Source organism: Haliotis cracherodii, unplaced genomic scaffold (assembly GCF_022045235.1).
Source record: "Haliotis cracherodii isolate W230 unplaced genomic scaffold, xgHalCrac1.p SCAF_6, whole genome shotgun sequence".
Lineage (NCBI taxonomy): Eukaryota > Metazoa > Mollusca > Gastropoda > Lepetellida > Haliotidae > Haliotis > Haliotis cracherodii.
Window position 1 is genome coordinate 11,173,250 of NW_027266319.1, and position 17,929 is coordinate 11,191,178.

The 17,929-nt window shown below is 38.7% G+C and overlaps 1 protein-coding gene across 1 annotated transcript; it reads right to left on the reverse strand.

Annotated features, from left to right (window-relative positions):
- Nucleotides 1-1,510: 1,510 nt before the first annotated feature.
- LOC139445659 (sterile alpha motif domain-containing protein 3-like) lies at nt 1,511-12,682 on the reverse strand. The gene is made up of 2 exons (XM_071226851.1): nt 12,646-12,682; nt 1,511-4,503 (listed from the first exon to the last, which is right to left on the reverse strand). Exon 2 carries the CDS (start codon nt 4,466-4,468, stop codon nt 3,587-3,589), a length of 882 nt encoding a protein of 293 aa, XP_071082952.1. The 5' UTR covers nt 4,469-4,503; nt 12,646-12,682; the 3' UTR covers nt 1,511-3,586.
- Between the last annotated feature and the right edge of the window lie 5,247 nt (nt 12,683-17,929).

Below are 17,929 nucleotides of genomic sequence, written 5' to 3' on the forward strand. Positions count from 1 at the left end.
GCTCTAATGGAGATGTCGCAGATCTTCATGCAGAGAGATTCGTATTGAAGTAAAATATCTGATTTTAATGAGATTGTAAATACATTAACCAGTACCTAGGGCTGTAACAATCCACTGCAGGGTGAGGCAAGACCAACACAAATGTCTTTCCTCTACCCTTAAGATACTTCGTACAACTTTCTGCAACAAGTTATGAAAAACTGAAAATTTCCAAAGGCTTAAATATTTCTTCACATTTAACCAATTGGTATCTTTCAATGCCATACTAGAAACACAAGTATTTCAGGATGGTGTTGTTTGTGGGTGATGGAGTTTGTTGTTTTCTGGTGGGGAGGAACTGTTGTGACATAGCCGAAAGTGTGTTCACAGTCCATCACAATTACATTGTGATAACCTATAGTTCATTTTTTCAATTAACAGGTTCATGATCCTCGTCAACTGTACAAATCAGGAAAGTTTAAAAAATAATTCTGAAATGAGGTTTTTTCTTTCCGCAGAGTCTGAAAACCCCATTTAGGAATAAAATATATCACAAGCTGTTTTCATACCTGTCCTGACACAAGATATTATTCTCACCACGACAGCATGTTTTAAAAATTGTTAATGATTGTAATTGAATCTTGGCAATCATGACAAGGAGAAAAAATTGTCATTTTTTAAATATCTACCAACCACATATTTACACAAAGGACCAACAAATATATGAAAGTAATTTTTTGTTTTAACACCGACTTCAAGTTTTGATGGACAAAATCTGTGAACCAACCAGTAACTAAAGGCCTAATTCACAGAGCTCCAGATAAGCTGCGTATCTGCGTGAAATACGCATCAGAAATGCAGAAATACACAGTAAAATATAATCCAAGCGTATCAAATACGCAACGAACATTACATATACGCTACAAAAATAAAACTTGTGCGTATCATGAAAATATTGTGAAGTAACCCTGTGTATTCGATTAGCAAATCAGCAACTTAATTTGAAATTATAAAGGGGCATTCCGTCAACCTTGCCAAACTCGATGACACTTACATCATGATCATTTGCCATCACACTTTCTTGTGGAGGTATCGTGGTATTTTTGAGTCCTATAAAGCTCTCGAACCCACACGACACCAGTTTGCAGGGACTAGATGAATAGTGTTTTTAAATATTTAACTTAAATACCCACATGTGTAAAAACTAGTGGGTAACAGAAATTTGAATACGCACCTAGAATTACTGATACCCAATGATTTTAAAATGCATGGGTAAAATACCCACAACACCAAAAGCTTATCTGGAGCTCTGAATTCATTCTATGTGCATTGTGTATCTTGGTGCCATGAACTCTGTCATGGTGAATCCTACACTGATGAGCAGTCACTGCATCCAAATGGTCCTGCTGATCACCGATAATCAATCTCTAATCTTATCAAGACTGTGACCCTTTACTTGACAGAGGGGACCAAATTGTAACTTTTGTCCATTGTTCATATTTGACAGAGGGGACAATCATGGACCTGAATGTAACTTTTGTCCATATTTGACAGAGGGGACAATCATGGACCTGAATGTAACTTCTGTCCATTGTTCATATTTGACAGAGGGGACAACTGTGGACCTGAATGTAACTTTTGTCCATATTTGACAGAGGGGACAATCATGGACCTATATGCAACTTTTGTCTATTGTTCATATTTGACAGAGGGGACAATCGTGGACCTGAATGTAACTTCTGTCCATTATTCATATTTGACAGAGGGGACAATCGTGGACCTGAATGTAACTTCTGTCCATTATTCATATTTGACAGAGGGGACAATCGTGGACCTGAATGTAACTTCTGTCTATTGTTCATATTTGACAGAGGGGACAATCATGGACCTATATGCTACTTTTGTCCATTGTTCATATTTGACAGAGGGGACAATCATGGACCTGAATGTAACTTTTGTCCATTGTTCATATTTGACAGAGGGGACAATTGTGGACCTGTATGTAACTTCTGTCCATTGTTCATATTGAATGGCCACAATCACGGACCAATAACTTGTATACATTTTGTAAAGTAAAGTATAACAATATCAAATAACAAATCAGGACACAACATCCTATCATATCAGTATCATACTGCAGCCTTAGTCACCTGATACACACATCGTATCGGAACAAAGTGTATGATTACAGCCCTAGAATAACCATGGTAACAGCGATAATTCAACATCCGGTGAACACTTCCTTCTATATTAAGGGCAAGTAGTTATCATATGTACCAGTGATTTTGTCTATTACATATGATGTCTAGTTGACTTTGATTATCCTGTCTACAACCTAGAGGTCAAATCTAACTCTGCCATTCATGCCTAAAAAAACAAGTCCACCACACGTCTGGTGGACCTTTGATTGTGATGGTGCGTATGAATTCACAAAGCATATCAGCTGTTACAGTCAGTGCTCACGATCAAAGGATGAGGGAGGACATCAGTGTTACAAACACAAGTCATGGTACCCAAATCGTTAACATACATCCCATGAATAATTCAATCTTTCAATCTTAAAGATGGACTCTTCTCAAGGTCAAATGCTGGATGTGCATTTAAAATCAGATTACAAAAGAACACACTGCTAATACAAGCCTAATGTTCAATTTTGCAAATTTCTGTGATACAAGATTCACACGGGGCATTTTACAATAATTTGACATGAGCATCTGCTCATAAAACAGAAATCCTTTTGGATTTGTGCTAAAATGAAGGGCTGTTCTGTGTTTTTTTACCTCCTTCATATCAACCAATTATCATTTACAAGATTGACATTCAACTCGATGCATTACGTTTGGTTCAGATCCATCAATATGTGTCAAAGCTATTGTCCAGAAACTAATCACACAGAAATCGTAACCATGTCATGTGACCTTGACCTATTTAATATTTACTGATGTGAATGGTCAAAATTGGTTTCTGGACTAAATAACTCTCACAAATATTTACAGCTGTTCGGAAACCACATTCCTTTCTGTTTTTCCTCATCTAAGAACAAAAAATGTCAACAGGAAAGAGTGTAGGACAGATGCTGAACCATTTGAAAAGCTGTACCAGTCTTTGACCAGTTGAGCTAATCATCATCACTGAGGTGGCAAAATGGCACAAGTAGATTCGACTCCTGCTGGCTGTGGAGCTTCACCCTGTCAAGTTATCAACAGGCAAGAATACAAACACAGGACTAAAATCATTTCCAGAAATACAAGACTAACTCAAGTTGCTTACACTTCCAATGGCGGTGACTTGTCCAATTACACATTCTTTGGCATTTTATATTATAGTGGGACATAGATTGCATTTGACTGTCTCATCAAATTTGATTGGCTGGCATCAATCTGGATAAGGGAATTCCAGTCAACTTTTGTATCAAAAACGTCCCTTTAAATATATGATGGATAAAGGATAAAGAGTTCTTTGTCGCCACACCGTCATTGCAGACAACACATACTTCATATCGTTTTACTTCTCTGTATAATCCCTTAATCCAATCCAACGATGTCTGTATGAAACGTATGATACACTAACATTGGACCAGCTCTACCAAAGACAACCATGGACAGACCTACTTCTTCCCCTTTCCAATCTTGCTCCACTTCTGTAACTTCTGTACGAGTTGTTTACACGGAGGCGGAATCGGTGTTTCATCCCTCAAGTGGAGAATGCCTTTCTGGACAAAGTTATAGGTATTGTTCAGAGTACGTGGGTACTGCATGTTAAATACCCAGTAGGATGAAAACAGTGTTGCAAATGCCATCGTGAACTCTTCGAACTCCTGCAGAACCGTTTCCTCTGCCACCAGGAAAAACTCATCACTCTTGAAGATGCTCCCTCGTGCAATAAGAATCGGAACAACCTTCCCCCGTGGATCAACCTCATCTTCTTCACCGATCTCCCGAACCATTTCCACAATGTTTTCTTTCAGAAGCAGTGGTATTAGACACAGCGCCGTCACCATGTCCCAGTACTGCTTCAAGGCAGCATTGTCTTGCTTGGCTTGGTCTGCTTGTTTCAAAATGGCTGCCGATCCGGAAGTATGTTTTGCCAGTTCTACAATTCCTGGTGCAAACTTCACACAGTATTCCTGAATGGTGTGATCAATGTCTATCTTGGAGATTCGCTGGAACTCCAACAACATATTCTTCCCCGTGAACAGATCCGGGTATGTTTCCAGAATCATGGGGATTCCTGGCATTTCAATTGTGATGAACGAGCGCCGGATGTCAAACGTGTCTTCGAGCTGTTTAGTGATTTCTTCAAGTGATCTTCGGTCTTCTTTAGATGTTGAAGGTTGTTCTTTCTTTGGTTTCTTCTCAGGCTGGGATGACGGTTCGTCATTGTGCCCTCCTTCCGCCACCACCGCCGCCGCTGCTGCCACCACTGACGATGGGACTGGCACCACTTCTGCCGTCATCGCTGCATGTTTCCGCTTGGGTTTCTGGGACATGTCGCTCCAAGTGTCGGCTGGCACTGAAGACAGCACTGCAAAGAAAGGCAAATGATGTGTCAGTATCTCAATTACCAAACACATGGACCTGTTTAAAACCACACTACTTTCACCAAAGGCAAAATAGTGCTGGCACTAAAGTAGCGTCCACAAATAATATGAGAACACAGTGCATCTCATATTATGTGGACAGGGATGAGTAACATTTATCTTACCTTTTCATTACCTAATAAGGATATTTGCACACTGAGGTAGCAGGAAGTATCAATCACTCTTCAATGCAAGTTCAATTTTGCGAGAAGAAATCTACAGGTAATCTAGCTCTCACATTATATTTATCTCCTAAGCATGCCTTTTTTTCTTGAGCGGATTCAGTATTTTGGATTTTTTTCCCCCGAATATTATGCGCAGAGAAAATTACACCGTACCCCTGCAGTAAATTACAGTAAACAAACGGGTGATAAGAGACTTGGCCTGTAGAAATATGAAATTTGAGATACAAAATCACCAGACATGTTGATCTACCATTTAAATTGTATTTTTTGTTCTGCCAGGCATTGTTTTACATCCAGGGATTAAGATTACCTTGTGTATTTTCTCGTAAACTAAGCCGGAAGCAGCAGTCAGCTAGATCATGGTGTCTTTGACAGTCTCAGTATGATTCATAGACAGTTGATAGTCAGGATATGGCTGAAATATTGCCGATGTGACTTAAAAACTTAACTCACTCACTCATAGACAGTTGTGGTTTGCAACATATTCTCATAGGTGGAAAAGTCATTATCTTCTTTGGTTCCAGCTTTGGTTAAATATATGACAACATCTGTAAATCATTGCGTCTCGTCTGGATCACACAATCCAGAGATTAACATCATGAGTATTAACATACGCAATTGGGATACGAAGACATCAACCAAGACAGACTGTCCTACCCGATCCGATTAGCTGCCACTTACAACAAGAATGGGTTGCTGAAGACCAACTCTAACTCAGAATCTTCACTGGTTTCACCACAAACACATCTTTCTTTGCTTGTCCCTCAGGATATTGGTCCCAATACGGGTGCAATAATGCCAACAAGACTTTAGATTTGAGCTCTCTCCTTAGATTTTGTGTCAGCAGTTTTATGAATAGATTTAATTTTCTGACAAGCGAACAAATAAAACAATACAAATATGCTTCTACAGAATTGCTTTTACATATTTTAAATTCAAAACTGTAAACATTTCCAGTATCCAAACTGTACTGTAATAAAAAAAAAAAAAAAATCAAAATCTATTTCATCTTCAGAAGGCTTGGAATTATTTGATCAGTTTTAAAGAGACACCATAGCCGGAATAATACAAAGTGTCAGCTCTTTAGGCCTTGTAGTTTCAGAGGACATGTTGCAAACGCAGCAACACTGGAAAAACAAGAGTATGTGAAGGTCAAGGTCATAGATTGAACCAATCTCATTAAAATCAGATCTAAGTTCTCGCTACCACTAAACAAAGATCTGAGGACATCCCATTAGGGGTCATGTCAGAACGACCTTTCATCCAACCAATCAGAGCATCGCTTACCAGATCATGAAAGTGACAGTCGGAATGTCATTTCTAATCATGCAACCTGGAAAACTTTAACATGGGGTATTCCGAACGATAATTTAAATACGGGCCTAACGACTGAATCCATACAATCTAGACCATCTTTTAGAACGTTCTTTTGTTCAGATCTCAAATTTTTAATCAAGAATTTGTCAAAACATGTTTCGAAGCGTAGTCGCCAATTTGAAATTAGTAAAGCATGAGAATGGTGCCTTCTGATTGGCTAATGTCGACTTCTTGTCAATCATTCCATTGGTCGGTCAAAGTTCGCGAAAGGTCAGTCTGACGTGACCCCCTAATGGGGTGTGCTCAGATCTCTGTTTAGCGGTAGTGAGAACTAAGATCTGATTTTAATGAGATTGAGATTGAACAAAAATATACCCAAAAACATATTACATGTTATACTGTATATCAAATTTTGTAATGATGCATGCAGAAATGTCTGAGTACTTTAACATCAGATCTTAGTACTAACTACATCAGGACATCCCATTACAGGTCACGTCAGAACAACCTTCAGCAAACTATGACCCAATGATCAGCAAGCACAGACATAAGCCAATCAAAAAGCAGCTTTCTCAAGCCTTACAGCACCAGTTTCATTCCCATAACTGTCGTTCGGAATACCCTATGTACAACTTTTCGAGGTTTCGATTAGATTAGAAAACATTCTGACTGTCGCTTTCCCAATCGGGATGAAATGTCGGCCTGACATGACCCGTGATGGGATGTCCTCAGATGTTTGGTTATTGGTAGTGAGAACTAACATCTCGTTATAACGAGAAGAGTATTCAGCAAAAATGACATGTTTAATATTACATGATTTTACATGACGCAGAAATGTGAGTCCAGTATGCACAAATGTATAGAATGGATGCACACAAAAAATATAAAGCATCCCGAGGGACTCAAAATATTATTCATTGTACCAAATTCTTGACAAGAGGGGGAATGGGAGGCCCAGTCGTCTAAGGCGCCGTGATTCGCTGTGCAGAGTTGCGAAGGGCATGCAAGAAACCTATGATTGTGGGTTCGAATCCCAGTTTGCCCCGATGATGTTTCTAGGTTTGTCAGCACCATACCCGTGCCCATGGGAAACGTCTGAGACCTGCATCACTTTGGGCTTTCCTCCCTCATTAAGCTGACACGCCGTGATATAACTGGAATACTGTTAAAAGCAGCGATAAGCCAAACTCACTCACTCACTCACTTGACGAGAAACTTAAAGGTCCTGTAATTAAAGTAATTATCAAACCTTACAGTACAGTACACAACACCATTTCATAACTTTACAGGACCTCATATGTCCTATGTCATATGTAAGGACCCTTGAAATTATTAATTGGGGGGTCCCCTGGACTCCTAGTTTTGTAGCTCCCTTATTTTGGTTAAACCAATTATTTTCCCTATTAAATCGGGTAGGAATTATGTGAACAAAAATTAGTGACATTTAACTGGGATCATTCGTACAAAGCTTCAGTTCCATGGCCCTTGTAGAGGTTACGATATGTCGGTTAACGATGGATGTACGGACAGACATGACATAAGCTCACTCTACTCTCAGTCAGGTGGGCAAAACATCATATGTAAAGAAATACGCTAATAAGCTGTCTATCTTTATCATTCATATACCGTATTTCCTCTATTAGACACCAGGCCTCTAATAGAAGCCGGGTCAATTGTTCAGTGCGAAAAATATAAGCCAGGCCTCTAATAGACGCCGTGTCGATCAATTGATTGAGATATATCTACCATGTCTACAGATATCTACGAACACGAAATATCTCCATTTCCACATTCATGGTCATATTGAAATGGGGGGATTAACAGAAGCCAGGCCTCCAATAGACGCTGGGTCCAAGGCTTGTCCGAAATAAATAGAAGCCTGGGCGTCTAATAGAGAAAATACGGTAATACATATTAACTGTTCAAATTGAGGGGGGTCCTTGAGATTTGCTGCGAAAACAAATGAATCATGAAGATCTGGGCCCACTTGCACAGAGCAATCTTAGTTACAATCGATCTTAGGCACCTACAATCACCTTTACAATCACCATACAATTGTCCTATTCCACTTGCACAAACTGATCTTAGTGCGATTGTAAGATGGCTTGGATTTAAGATTGCAATCTTAGCTCAGATCAAAACCTTAAATGGTGGAGGAATGAATATCTTACACTTTCCTTTCTAAAGTTGTCTGTAAACCCGCATAGCTTTCTGCATAACCAATAGTGGAGTCAGTTACGACACACAACACGTACCTCCCTCCCTAGCACTTGGAACAGTTTTATATTTGCAGGAAACAATTACTCGGATGATTTTTGCTACACTGATACTGTTGCAGAGCTCCAGATAAGCTGCGTATCTGCGTGAAATACGCATCAGAAATGCAGAAATATGCAGTAAAATATAATCCAAGCGTATCAAATACGCAACGAACATTACAGATACGCTACAAAAATAAAACTTGTGCGTATCATCAAAATATTGTGAAGTAACCCTGCGTATTTGATTAGCAAATGAGCAACTTATATTGAAATTATAAATGGGCATTCCGTCAACCTTGCCAAACTCATCATGATCATTTGCCATCACACTTTCTTGTGGAAGTATGGTGGTATTTTTGAGTCCTATAAAGCTCTCGAACCCACACGACACCAGTTTGCAGGGACTAGATGAATAGTGTTTTTAAATATTTAACTTAAATACCCACATGTGTAAAAACTAGTGGGTAACAGAAATTTGAATACGCACCTAGAATTACTGATACCCAATGATTTTAAAATGCATGGGTAAAATACTCACAACACCAAAAGCTTATCTGGAGCTCTGCTGTTGTGATTAAAGATTTGTGAGTTTGATATTGCAACTAGAGAAATACCTACCCAAGTTTTATGAAAATTCTGAAATAAGAATAAGTACATTGATAAATTTGGCTCCACATATAGTGACATAATTATTATGAAAATTAAGATAAACAATAATAATATTTCCTTATAACATGACACGGAAATATATGATCGACCAATGGTTGCTTAATACACATCTATTTGGGGGAGCGTTTCGTAAAATTCTGAATATATCCCACATGTATATGTTTGCTGCTTTGAAGAAAGATGCTATGACGGCCTTTTTAAAACACAGATAGCTTATAAGATGGTGATGAACGCATGGAAGAGAAATAAGAATAATAAATAAGAAAGCAGTTGTTTTTTTTAACAACATTACATTTATGATTATTTTTAAAGAGTGTGAAAATTACATATGCCATTTAAAAGAAATTTTACACAATAATGCCTTGTTTGATGAGTACTTGTATTAATTTAAAATTCATATACTGAAACAGCTCGTACCACGTCCCACTTGATTTTAGATGTGAAAATGAGAAAAAAAAATGTATGATGATTTTGCCCTTCGACTTCAATTTTAATCGTAGATTATTTAAATGATAAACTAGATACACAATTACTGACACGAATGTGACACCTCAAAAATATAGGTAGCGTTTTACAACATTAATACATTGGGCAAGGTAGATTCTACTCTACAGACAAACTTCATATACAAAGGGAAACCACTCCCGCCAAGAGTATAAACTGAGATTAGCTGCCCTTGCTATCCAAAAGGTCACGGACATTAGTAATCGCTTGCAGACACCTTCCGTTTTCATCCTTCCACTGATTGTCGAAAAGGTATGTTTTTAGTCTTCTTTCAGCATTGAATCCATTGAGAATGGTACCCCTAGCGACCGATTTAATAGTTTTGTGGTTTACTATTGAAATAACAGTATTTCTTACATTTGTGGGGTGTTCTTCAAGTTGTTGAAATGCTGATTCTATAAAAAGCCAATGTTTGAAGGTAGGGCAGATTATTTTATTTTTTATGTGAAACAGACCTTGTCTTGCACGCCAAGATTATTCAGGAACTACAATTGTACCAATTGTAGATATTGTTTGTAGCATACAATGATCTTAGCCTACGATGGCTTTGTGCAAGTAGATGGTGAATTTAGCCAAAGCCTAAGATTGCAATCTTAAGGATTTATAATTTGTAGCGCTAAGATAGTTTTGTGCAAGTGGACCCTGCTTGTACTAGACTATACTAATGCCGATGTTACAGTGCTAGCCCACTGAGATACCATGCCACAGTTTAACATGAATACCCCACTCAGACACAGTATACTGACTCACAATCCGACCAGTCCTTGTTTTAGCTCCTTAATGCCAAGCGCCATGCAGGGTAGCAACAAGTACCTTCTCTCAACGTGTTTTGGTATGACGCGGCCGGGAATCGAACCCTGGACCTTCCACTCTCCTGGTGGGCGCTCTACCACTATACCACGGAGGTGGCGAACCCTGAGTAACTTTGACCAACCAATCAAAACATAGGATGTTTGGGTTCTTGGGCCAATGAGATGTCAGCTTTCTAAAAGAATTTGACATAACTTTTCTTTACCATCTATTCCTCTTGGGGACCCCTGAAGATACGGGGTGGGATGGGTCTTCAGCAACCCATGCTTGCCGTGGACTATGGTGTAAGAGATTACTAACAGAATCAGGTGGTCAGGCTCGTTGAACAGATGTCATCATATCCCAATTGCATGGATTGATGCTCATGATGTCAGTCACTGGATTGTCTGGTCCAGGTTCGATTATTTACAAACTGCTGTCATTGCTGGAAGATTGCAGAGTGCTGCCTCAAACAATAAACAAACACCCATGAACAGTGTGAGCAGGGCATCATCACTGGAACTCCTATACTCACACTGGAAAGATCGGGTAGCCTAGTGGTTAAAGCGTTTGCTTGTCACGCCCAGACCCGGTTCGATTCCTGACATGGATACAATGTGAAAAGCCCATTTCTGGTGACTAACGGGATCGAGTGGTGAGGCTTGCTGACTTAGTTGATGCATGTCATTGTATCCCAATTGCATGGATTGATGTCAGTCACTGGGTTGTCTGGTCCAGACTCGGATTATTCACAGACCGAATGCAGAGTTAAACAAACCAACAAACAAACTCCCTTTTGAGGATAGATGCCACAGCACTCAGTGTATAAAATATCCAGAATAATTACATGGTGTGAATAAAATATCTGAATTATAATGAGATTATGAATACAGTGATCTGCTATTTTTTAGACTTTTAACAACAGCTACTGACAAGGACCACAGGACTTTTTTCATGCTTCATTTTGAACAAATAACAAAAGAATACCTGACATATTAGTCAAATACCATCTACTCACAGTTAATCATATCTATTTTGCCATATAACTGCATGAATGAATGAAAAGAATTAATGTAACCTTTATCAACCAGCTGGTAGTAAATTTCATTTCCACATAGTAATATAGTAATACAAAAATGAAAATCAATATCAGCAACAGATGTATTCTGACAGTGGTCTGAACCATGTTCAACAGTTAAATCCTAACAGACCGAGCATCAAGGCTCTGCTGCTTAGCAACACATCAATTAGCGATATCACCTGGTTTCTGTGAGACTTGCAACAGTACCACATCAATGTAAAATCTAATGGACTATTAGGAACAATGTTATGGGATGAAACATACATTGCAAGGCTCATCACATTTGGTATAGCAGTTTTTAATATTTAATAGATTCAATAATTTACTTTCAATACATTGTCAACAATGGCTTAAATTCAGTAGTGATGATGACACATCAAATAGCTTTAAACTTTATACTTTAAGGTTCTCCAGAACTAATTTGAGCCCAGTTGTCTGTAGTCCTTCCTTCAAACTGATTGTAATATTTAACTCGTATGTACTCTTCATGCGATTATCTTCCTGTGTGTTGATTTCAACAGACAGACAGACAGGCAACACACAATATATATAATCTAATAAGCTCATTTAGACCTTTGGTCCTGCTGAGCTAAATGGGAATCACATGTGTTCATGTTGCAAGTTGTATAACAATATGAAGTGGTTATACACCAGCCATGCCATGATATAAACAATATATTTATACCAGACATCAATGTTATAACAGTGCTCCAATCTCTTCAACTTCAACAACAATTGTCCAACAATACTTGATATAATACAATATGATAATATACAATTAATAAGCAAGGTAGCTGATGAAGGGTTGACTTAGCCCCAAAGAATAACAATGTCCCAAATAAAACAATAAGCGAAAAATGACTGCTCCCTGGAATACATCCCAACCAACATATTTGGTACAAAATAACATATTTGACCCAAAATGTATTCACAAGTGCATGATACTGTACATAGATATTGCAGTGGCGGTGTGGAATGGTGGCCTCGGTTCTCCCAAATTGCAGCTGACGCAGACATTATCGGGAATAGCTTGCAGCAAGCGAGGATCACAAGCAGCGCGCCACAAGCAGACGAACTAGAATGATAGGCTTTTTGCATAATGAGATGATGGAGAGCAATATGTCGACGGCCGACCGACCAGTGAGATTAGCGGGGTTGCCATGCACAATGCCTGTGTGTTTCGGCAATAAACATGTTTAAGTATTACCTTCAACACCCACGCTACTATACAGATTAATATCTGTTGTTGACAGACGACAGAAAACGCTGAATTTTATTCACCTGTGCTGTGTGTCACTTCGCCCTGCCAAACTACCTCGGCCATGTTCGATTCTTAGGGACCATTCCGTGACTTGGCACGGTTCTGCTGTGAACGGATGTTACTTCCGGGGTAGCAAATACTACGACGTACGTGATTTATATCTTTAAGAATTAAAGGAGTTTCACCTCAAAAATGTAATTTAAAAAAATAGATTTCATTGTTATAAATATTATTAGAAATAGCGTATGTATGACGCATAGATGGTTACAGAGTTTGGGTAAAGTCAGGAATATTTAACCTTCCAATTGCAAAGGGCTTATGTTTCAATTTAGATATAACGGCTTATCGCAATAGGATCTTATAAATGTTATTAATATGTACAGAATATTAATATGGATATATATGTTTAAGATGTTTGATGAAACCGGACAGTCGCGGTGGTAAACACGTGGTATTTGGTGACGGTATCGGTTTCCCGCCAAAACTAGGATGGCGTTCGTGACTGGTTGATGGTACACCGTCCAGAGATAACTTCCTTCTTCCTAATCGTAATGCAATTGAATACGCATTAGGATGGTCACGAATTTTATCTTACAGCAACTTTTTTTACACAGTTTTGTAGGAAATACTCGTTTTAAATACCTGCATCATATTGCTGGCGTTGATAAAGGCATGACACAGCCGATAATATCGCCCTAAATATGCGTTCAAAAATAAAATATAATCCAAATGGAACACATGACAATACTTAATTCCTAGATCAGAGGCAACCTAGACTTGCCAAATCATTCCAGACTCGAGTTTCATTCTAAATTTATTCCCTCAGATGAGATGGATATATTTACGAAATGTGCATGGTGGATATAATAATCATTCATATGTGACTGAATTGAGATGACGTCCGTGGCATATTGGTTTTACATCCAATGCATGGGTTCATCTTACTGCTATACTTCGGGAAGTATTTTTTTGTAGTTACACCAGGAAGTGAGTAGGCCACCTTAGCCTTCTTGTGGAACATCAAGAAGTTGCTAGGCAGTATAGAAGTATATATCAAAAGCAGATCCATCATTTTAAAAGGGAGGGATCCAAATTATCAATCATCTCTCGGATAACTTTACTGTCTACAACATACTACATTTGGTTTTCAAAAGGTGTGTGTGAGAGAGAGAGTGTGTGTGTGTGTGTGTGTGTGTGTGTGCTCTCAAAAGAGCAAACTAAGTATGAAGGTTAAGAGGTTGTACGTACACGCTTCCATGACTTGAAGATTATTTTGCCCTCGATTATCCAGCGTATTGCGACATCTCCGTTCCATAATGATGTGATTGTCCTTTTTTATCATAATGGAATGCACATGCGATACGCTGGATAATCGAGGTTATATACAATACAATGGAAAAGGTTTATGCTTTTCCATACAAAGTTTCTAGATAATGACATGTAAGTTTTATATAAAGCTATTTCGTTTGACTCTAGGCTTAATGTTTGAACATGTATAACCGATATATCATTTTAAACGGTCTCTATTACAAGGATAGTTCATGCAGTGGTTGTTAAGTAAATGTATATCAAGTGTCCACAGTAAAGCGACTACCATACTTGAAACTGTTATAAAACCAGGAGAGGTTTGAGGAAATCGAAACGCGTTTAACACTTTAATGAATAATTTTTTTCAAAATTGATGTTCACATTATTGTTTTCCTGGTGACTGAGCATATTTCATCCCTGTCCAATGGTTTTACCCCACACATCCTGACATAATAATAACAATAATATTGTCGAAATGGTATCCTCCCCAAACCTCTAATTCCATAACCCCTACAGCTAATAACAAAAGTCGGAGTTGAGTTTAAAGCTAGTTCCCTGCCTGTTACCTGCTTATTTAAATGGATTAACCCAAACCAAGAACCTATTTGTATGGAAATAATAATAATAACAACGACAATAATAATGATAATAATAATAATGACGACAAAATAAATAGCACATTTTAATCATCAATCATCAAGATTCGACTTATTGTTTCGGAATAAGCACAAAAATATCCACAGTATGATCAGTGATATGGATAATAGTTTGTTGTTAGTTTTGAGTGTAATTGGAATGTTGTTTGTAAGAATTTGTCGGTTTATATGGGATGGGGGGTGGGATGGGATGGGGGGGGGGGGGGGGGGGGTGGGCGGTGGGGGGGGGGGGGGGGGGGGGGGGGGGGGTGATGGTGTCACCATGGTATGTATAAGGTAGGAGCGAATGTGGTATTTAGTTATTTAGGCAGTGGGAGTGTAGCAGTTCATGTAGATGGATTATGTTTGCTTTTCTTTCTAAGTGTTGTTTTGCTAGTGTTTTGGTATGTTTTTGTCATTAGTTTGTATTGGGTTATGTTGTGCTCAGTCCTGGGATTGAGGCTAACGTGATCTCACCTAAGAGGGATTAAGGTGGAGATTGAAGGCAGTATTAAGTTGCTGAGGGAGGAACCAGTTCTTGTAACCATACCCTTTTCTAGGGCTTAATATTGTATAGAGTTTAGTTTTTAGTGTTGAGACGGGTGAGATGGCATGACATGACCAAGTAAGAAATGTCGGATGTCCACTTTAAGCATGGATACACAATGCCTTTTAGAAAGTTATCAAATGTGACAAATGTTATATATGGGATTACATTTTCTTTGTAAAGTACAAATTCTAAAACAATTTTGTTATGGAGTCCCATCCGGGATTCGAACCTACACTCTCAGCTTTCGGCCATGTGAGCAGTTGCAATTTACACTTATCAGGGGGATGCACAAAGTACGTGATCTAGACTACGAGTTGTCGGACTTTAATTTGGTAGAAACTTCGGTCGCGGAGTGGTTAGATCGCAAATTGTGTGTGCTGGCGATTAGGTGTTTCACCCTGCGCGTAGGTTCGAATCCCGGGTGGGATTCCCTGATAAGAATTCTTACGTAACATATTTTCAAATATAACATTCTTCTTCAACATGTTCAGTGTTGGTCAAAAATTACTCAACCAATTTTGCTACTTTTTGGAATGTAGTTTCTTTATTTTTTAAGTGTAGTTTGGGGTGTTGAATTTGGCTTGAATGATTTTTAATAGTAAGCCAATTGTATTTTTAGTGTATTTGGAAGACCAGTTTTGAATTGCATTTCCGCTTCTGCTCGATGTATCATTTCCTTAGCACAATGGATGGTTATTGTCATATATTTAGCATAAATATCTTTGAGTGAGTGGGTGAGTTAATATTTAACGTCACATCGGCAATATTTCAGCCTTATCGTGACAAGTATAAATATCTTTGACTACATCCAACGGATAATACGTTTGTTACCCTCGGGTTGTATATCCTGCATGTCAAGTGGACAGTTTCTTTCTTTTAAAAGCAGAAAAAAAAAAATTCATTGGAGGTCGTTTCCCATGTAGCAACTGAAAGTGTGTCCTGAGAGAAACTGGGATTGTAGTTGCGATGCGCACCCGCAACAGTTCACACAGGACATGTATGGGGCAGGCAAAAACACATAGACCACAGTGCCGTTTGGGACTCTATTCTTTATACAGTGGGGATTTCAAGAAAGCGTCGGGTAGTCATTGCATGGCCAACGAATAAATATTTATGATTTGAGTAACGCACGTTTCTGGGTGTTCTTATCACACAATGTCTCTGATACCACGTAAGGTAATATATACACCCAAGCACTGTCGCATTGTGATCTTTGGTGTAATGCCCGCTAATTGGACACCATGCATGTGATTAGAAAAGTCATGGAGCTTTTTCCATGCCTGAGGTATTGTCTTATTTTTCAACCGTCTAAGGGATTCCTACGTCAGCCGTTTACATCATTCGATTGAGTGAATGTTGTTTAACGCTGCAATAAAAAAATCCATCTGTAAAATTCCTGTGAAATGTTGAGTCTGACCAGTCAACCAGTGCCTGAAAGCATGCACAGCGGTCCACGCCTTCGGCTACGACGACACCAACCAGTCGGGTCACATAACCTGACCACTCCATCCCTATTGTATAATCGGCTCTGCAGACAAGCAATGGACCACTTCGGGACATACATACAGATGGGATATTATCAAAACCAGTGCGATTTAAAAATACAGTTAATGATTTTTTTAATGAGTTCATTACAGTTTGTATTGAATTACTTGACACTCTAATTCAGCGTGCGCGTGTAAGAGATCTAATTCTATTAAAGGTAAATTTCTTGGCATTAATGGTGCCAATCAAGTCAATAACAGTGATCTAATATCATGATTCAAATATGTTATATTATACAGTGTTGTACCATTCCCTCAAAACCTATACATGCATGAGGTACTTTTTTAGATACAATACCCATGTATACACATAAATCGCAAAACAGTACCTTGTCAGGTATTAATAACCATGGCATTTCACATTAACCTTATGTTGTAACCACCTGATCCTAATGACATCTGGTGCCAAACATGTTGTACTATTCCGCGGGTACACTCACCATATACCTTTAGCTTTATCTAAAGCTCTCTCTCTATTCCAGACATCTTCTCTGTGTGTATCTGAATGTATGTCGACTGCTGCGCAAATCTACTGACTGGACAGACCTCAGGGACCGATCATTTCATTTTCTCGGGGAGGCGGGGCAGATATGTGTTATAGACAGAAACTTCTTTCGACCGCCGTTCCAAAACGTCCAATTGTCTCTGAAACTAGCCGAAAAACATTATTTGACGAACTCGTGTTTTTCAGGACACGTAGCTGAGAAACTGTTAAATGACCGGTCCCCATAGTTCCCCTCACGATGCTGCAGATGGGACTATGCATTTAGTTCGATATGAATTAATTACGTCATCATCCGTTTCTCTTGAAATTGAGGTACCCAAATTTAACTTCTAACAAAGACAAATACCGAAATTGGTAATTTTGACACAGGTTACTTGAAACACAAATGACACATACGATTTGTTGATGCGGCAGATATAGACAGATGCGAGCGGTATTAATTGTCTATTGATTATATGCTATATATGCTTTTAGAGATAACTGTACATACACACAGTGGGGGTGTTAATATTTACATATTGTTATAGATATAATGATGCACACGTATTTAAACGCATGCCTATGAAATAGTCGTAATCGTTCAATGGACTATGTTTTTAGTAGAGATTTCCTTATAGAATTTTTTTGTTGCTTGTGTCCAAGGACGTAGGTTTCGGCCTTCGGGTGGTAGCTCAGGGTGGAGACGGAAGACAAAAATCAGGGGTGAAGTTTTAGACGACAGCAGCCATGTTTTTTTATGATGGGTGGAATAGGTCGAAAAGG

Excerpts from the sequence above, each read along its gene's own strand:
- LOC139445659 (XM_071226851.1), bottom strand. The coding sequence starts at position 4,468 with ATGTCCCAGAAACCCAAGCGGAAACATGCAGCGATGACGGCAGAAGTG.